General features: G+C 38.7%; 1 protein-coding gene across 1 annotated transcript; it reads left to right on the forward strand.

Moving 5' to 3' along the window:
- The first annotated feature begins 450 nt into the window (after window positions 1–450).
- Window positions 451–5,743, forward strand: LOC103971550 (ABSCISIC ACID-INSENSITIVE 5-like protein 2). Its single transcript, XM_009385599.3, has 4 exons — window positions 451–591; window positions 952–1,952; window positions 2,082–2,153; window positions 5,354–5,743. The coding sequence occupies exons 2-4, from the start codon at window positions 1,098–1,100 to the stop codon at window positions 5,432–5,434; spliced, it is 1,008 nt and encodes a 335-aa protein (XP_009383874.2). The 5' UTR covers window positions 451–591; window positions 952–1,097; the 3' UTR covers window positions 5,435–5,743.
- Window positions 5,744–6,144: the final 401 nt, after the last annotated feature.

Here is a 6,144-nt window from a genome sequence, read left to right on the forward strand (position 1 = left end):
TTTGTTTCACTAAACTTTATTACTTACTACATGCTGATAGTAAGATCATTCTTGTGACCACAACATTTATTATGCTCATCGTATATAAAGTACATAGTACATGTCATATTTATTGCACCATCATTTTATCAATCGAAACCATACATCACATGAATCAATCAGAAACTGAAACTTCATTTCCTGTGTTCAGCTAATGTAACCCAAAATACGCTCGTCAGTCGAAGTGTATACGACCATAGCGACACTAACAACTTTGTACATCTTTTATGTACGGTAGCCTCTCGTAACTCGTCGCAAAGTATCTGTTAGAACAAATCATGAAGCAGGTAAAGGCATCGGTAGATGAGCCGTAGGTAATAAAGAAATGTCCAAACCAGTTGTGGGTCCCGGTGGCGATGGCCGATATCACGCTCTATAAACATAACGGGGCGGGCTCGAAAACCGTGGGCTTTTCTCTTCCTTGTGGGGCGCCCGCGCCCCGCGTCGCTCTGTCGACCGGCGACGCCTCTCCCTCCCTCCCTCGATCCCAGGTTCGATGCAAGCAAGCAATGTCGACCCCAAGATCGATGGATGCTGTTCCAGCTTATGATGGTGAGTGGAGTTGATGGGGCTCTGCTTTTGTATGTGTTCCTTGTTAGGGATGAAATTTTGGGGAGAACGAAAAGATGATCTAAGTGAAGTAAAGACAAAAAAAAGAACCAAGGGCTTTTGGTCGGATTCTGGGAAGGGCCGACTCCCAGTTTTGTTGTGGAAGTTGGATTTTTGTTGGATGCGTCTTTGAATTTATTTGGGGGTTGATCTCCGAGCAGATATCTAATTTTATTTCTTGGTCTTTTGCTTTAAATTGATAGTTGTTCTTGCTCGTTTTAAGAATGCAGTAGGGTTTGTCGAAGAAATGCCGAGTCTTTAAGATGGATTTACTTTTGATTTTTGCTGTCTTTTGATTAACAGATTGCGAGAGATTTGTGGTTCATGTGCTCAGAAAGTTGATGCAGTGTTAGGAAGTGGGAGGATTGTTTGTGTATTCAAGAACTTTGCATGTGGGGTTTGAGCCGGAAGCTGTGATCACTGATGTATTTTGTTGGAGGAGTTGGTTGATGGGCGTAATGACAATGGCATCGCAGGGTGGGGTTGGCAACAGCGGCGATGGCCAGCGTTCCCAGACTCATGGCCTATCCAGGCAAGGGTCGTTCTATAATATGACCCTTAATGAAGTCCAGAATCACTTGGGAGAACCCCTTCATAGCATGAACCTCGATGATCTCCTCAAGACTGTGTTTGCAGCCGAGGGTAACCAGTTATCGAGTATGGATCTTGATAGTCCAGGAGACCAGTATGCCTCCGACTCTGGTCTCCATCGCCAGGGAAGCATTACTATGTCACGAGAGCTGAGCAAAAAGACGGTGGACCAAGTGTGGAGAGACATTCAGTTGGGAAATGAGAAAGGTGATGAGGTGCAGAGATCAGGTCATGGTTGGCAGCCGACACTTGGTGAGATGACACTGGAGGACTTTCTTGTGAAGGCTGGGGTGGTTTCCAAGGGCTTTGGGAAAGACAGAAATGATCTGACCGGGAATGTGGATCCTGTAGGAAATGCTGATCTGATTGCCGGGACACAGGATTTTATGCGAGCAACAAGTTGGTTGCAGCAATTTCAGCGGATGGCTACTATTGATCAGCAGATACATGGGCAACAAAGCATGACAGGGGCTTATATGCCAAACTGTGTGCTTCCACAGCCAATGGGTGCTGGTACTGGTCCTATGCTTGAGGCTGTTTTTCCTGAGGGTCAGATAAATATATCATCACCAACACTGGGTGCATTTTCTGATTCTCAAACTCCTAGTAGAAAACATGGAGCTTCAGAAGATTTGGACATATTAGCTGAGAGGAGACACAAAAGGATGATCAAGAATCGGGAGTCTGCTGCACGTTCAAGAGCTAGGAAGCAGGTGATGTGCAACCTATTATGGGCTTGTTTTTCTTTACCTTTGCTGATTTTGTTATGCCATGAGCTGAGAAAAGCTCTTAATTTTCTAGGAAAGGTCCTTGTTTTAAACTCCTTTATTTTGTTATATCAGGCATACACTAATGAACTGGAAAACAAGGTTTCTCACCTAGAAAAAGAGAATGAGAGGCTGAAGAAGCAGAAGGTAGACATTCTTTTTTTCTCTATGTTGATTTTGTTGGATTCTGATTCGTCTCGGGTAAATTGTCTTACTGTTATGTGTTACTGAATTCATTTTCTTATTGTACATCTAATTTGGAGAGTCATTCTTGATCAATTCAAGAACAACAGTTATCTTTTTCTGAATAACAGTGTGTGGTTATGTTGTACGATCTAAGATAAAAAATTGTTGAGTTAGATGGCATTCGGAGGTTTATCATTTGGATCCTTGCTTCATGGATTTACCAATAGCGATCCCATTCCTGATTTTGTAGGCTATGCTAGCAAGACAAGAATGCAATTCACCTAAGACTCGACTATGGCTTGTCCTGCATTTGTTTGATTTCTCTGTGCAGATCTCATCCTCAAGATCTACAGGATCTCCAAATATAAACTTATAGGCCTTAATCATTACATGATCTGGTGGTCTGATGCTTGTGCCTCTAGCAAGTTGGCTCTCGGTTCACTATTTGATTGGCAATGCCCTTGGATTGACAAATTAGTTGTTTAGGGTGCTTGATCAGTCACTCAACTTTTGTGTGCTATTTCTGTGTGCATTAAAAATGTTTTCTTTAGTGGCATTGCTTTTTGGGAGCTTTAATTTGAACCATTTAGGAGTGATTATCAGCTTAAGCATTATGTTGCTTAGGCTTCACAATCTCAATCTCATGTTTTGTAGTCTCTTTATTGTGATCCTTCTGTTGAACTTTTACCACTCTTGGCTGAGAATTTAGATTTTAACCATTGTCTTAAGCATCGCTTTCTCAAATGCACCATTAGAAGTATGCCTTCTCTTTATTATTAAAATAAGGTAGAGAGCATAAGGATAAGGATCTCCATAATACACAGTTGAATACGAAAAATCAGTTGAGAAATAATATGATGCCATCGTGATAGCACATCTACCTGAAACTTTGGTACAAGTTTGTCAGATAGCACATGCGAGGGACAAACAACCAGCCTATACAAAACTCATGACTTTAAGAATCTTCTCAATAAAATGCATATATGACTTAATATTGACTCTTATATATAGTATTGGTTGCTTGAAGTGCAAGCCTACTAAAAAAAGAAAATGAATGTTTATCTAATCAAATTCTAATCTAACCCGAAAAGATTAGGTAAAGATCATAATCTCAACCGAGCTAAAGTAGACTTACTACCTCCACAATAGGAACTCTTACAATGGAAAATTACATATCAGATAAAAATACCTAATAGAAAAATTACATGTCAGATAAAAGTACCTAATAGAACTTGAGCAATAGCATGTATCAAGTAATTTAGTTCCAAACATATCTATTGTAACCAAAAGTTGAACAATAAATTTGATCAGTGTTCAAATGAAGGGGCTGAAGCTGATATTCAGCTTGCTGCCAGAGTGCTGAGATGAAGTATCCAGTCTTGAATCTCGACTGATCATAAAGATATTAGCATGATCCTTTTCTTTTTCTTTGATTCTGAAGTCTCATGTATGTAATTCTTCAGAATTAAGTGCGTGATCATGAAAGTTTCTTTTATAACTAGGATTCCCACATGACCTCAACTATTCACTTATCTTTAGCAATCCCATCGACTAATGTTACTTCATGTAGCTACAGAACAAGTTCATGATCATGAAAAGAATTTCTTTTATAACTAAGATTCCCACAAGACATCAACTTTTAACTTATCTTTAGGAATCCCCCAGACTAATATTACTTCATATAGCCACATGCTTTATTTAATAAAGATGCTTAAAAAAAAGCCTTTTGAGGCTGATTATTTATGGACATGTTTGTCCATAAATATGTATCCTTAAATGAGATATCCTAACACTGTGTTGGATGTTGAAATGATGAACTTGTACTCTTGAGTAAACATGGTAATGTATTATAATCTTGTTCATCAGGACATTTATCCTGTGAAATATAGCTCCGAGCTGCAAAGAGTTTATTCTTTGATGTAGCATTGTTGCCATCTGATGCTAAACATTGCATAACAACAAATAATTATTTATAAAAGTTGGCAATACGGGTCAGGTTTATGGCACAATTCAGCCATTAGATGCAATGGAATAAAGAAGGCTTGACTTTCTTGGCACATGCTGACATACAGACTGAGACACAAAGTGATTCATGATCTAATAATGTTAGGTCTTGTTGGTAAACGGATATTTTGGTGTGATCTGCCCTCAAGTAATCTGACACAACTCTAGTTGTCACTAACTTGAATTTAGAGGTTCAATTGGGTTATTTCAGGTTGAGATACACATAATCAGATGCTAAATATGTCCTTGATTTAGATTTTTTTTATAAAATATGAATGTTTGTGCTTTTTACTTATGTACTTGAGAATTTATACTGATATCTAGCTAAATTCTTGTTTATTTCAATTTTCAGTGTTGTTATATTTGTCATCTTTGTCATCAAAATTCTTGTAATATTGCAAGTACTTTTTTTCTACTTCTGGTAGTCGGCAAAGATTTTAAAACCCTAATACCACTGTTGTAGTTTCCTTACATTCAAGCATGTATATTTGTTAACATGTTTTTGGCTTGTAGTATTTGTTAGGAAGGTGCGCTCGAGTCACTGAGCATTTTAAGTTTGATTGGCATTGGGAGTTAGCAGCATGTTAAGTAGATTTGGATGAGCAGTAGATTTTGTCTTGCATGTTTCCCATCTACTGTTTTATTGCCTTGCAGCAAACCATATTGCAAACTTTGTGTTTTATAAACAATGATCTGATGTACGAACTCCATACATGATAGTAAAATCATACGGTGGAAACACCTGGTCATCCTGATGAAACAGTTCTTGATTAGAAGACTAGGCGATATGAAATTACTTGCCTGCTTCTACATCAGGAAAGCAATTCTCTTAGCTTGTGTAAAATTCTTCACGAGTTTCCTATAGCTCACTCTGGTCATAAGTTGGCTTGTTCTTTTGATCAAGCATTTGTTTCAGCTATTACTCTTAGTTTGTCATAAACTTTCTCTTGATGGAAAATATAGCGAAACTGGGTATGCCTTTTTTATCTAAGATATCTTAGACTCATGCAGCATATATATATTATATATTACTCTTAAAACAAGAATGGATGATGATATATTCTCTTAAAATGTGACTGTAGAAGAAATTTATATGCAAGATTTTGCCTGAGCGATGCAACTGTAAACTGACTTGTTTCTCCTTCATTCTGTTGCAGGAGTTGGACAAAATACTTCTCTCAGTACCCCTACCGGAACCAAGGTACCAGCTTCGCAGGACAAGTTCGTCCCCATTTTAGCCTATATCATGTAAGTTTATTGATATGGTTACTGTATTATTATCATTAATAGAGGCATGGTAAGGTCAGTTCAGCATTCTTATTTTAAGATCCTTAGGTTTTTATAATTATAGCTGCAGTTACTGTTCCAGTGAATGACTGCTATCATAATAACCTTGTAAATTAATTCTCTTTTCTTCCTAGGAAAAATACTTGTGTAGCGATTTCTTTTCTTTTTTTGGCTGATTTATTAGCTAAAACTAAATCTTTGTATGCATTACTGCTGCTCTGGCAAATTTTCAAGTACAACATGCACTGGATTTTTGCCTATTGCGGAATGGTTGTGGCGAGGTTTAACATTTGGTCTAGATGACTCAAGTGCGCGATGGACCGGTCCGGTCCGAATATGAACCATAATGTGGATCCGTCCAATATGGAGCGGTTCACATTAAGTTTTATGAATACGGCTTGTTATTCAGCAATGGGCGGTTGCCCCAAGTCGTCGATCCACCTGTGCTTCCCGCAACCGTCGATCCGTAGCTGCTTGTGCCGTGGATCACCCGCAACCCTCTCTTTATAGCTCACGCCATCCGCTGCCTATCGTCGTCGATCCACAACTGGGACTCGTGTTCATGGGGATTTAAGGAATTCCAAACTACAGTAATTGGATGCATGAGGTAATTTTTGCTATCTCACATGCGGTGCAAATTAAGCATATGTTACAACTTATG

Source organism: Musa acuminata, chromosome BXJ3-11, assembly GCF_036884655.1.
Source record: "Musa acuminata AAA Group cultivar baxijiao chromosome BXJ3-11, Cavendish_Baxijiao_AAA, whole genome shotgun sequence".
Lineage (NCBI taxonomy): Eukaryota > Viridiplantae > Streptophyta > Magnoliopsida > Zingiberales > Musaceae > Musa > Musa acuminata.

What these genes read in the sequence shown, in the direction of transcription:
- LOC103971550 (XM_009385599.3), top strand. Translation starts at nt 1,098, where the DNA reads ATGGGCGTAATGACAATGGCATCGCAGGGTGGGGTTGGCAACAGCGGC. An exon ending in GTTCAAGAGCTAGGAAGCAG is followed by an intron (nt 1,953 to 2,081) that starts GTGATGTGCAAC and finishes TTGTTATATCAG; the next exon opens with GCATACACTAATGAACTGGA. An exon ending in AGAGGCTGAAGAAGCAGAAG is followed by an intron (nt 2,154 to 5,353) that starts GTAGACATTCTT and finishes ATTCTGTTGCAG; the next exon opens with GAGTTGGACAAAATACTTCT.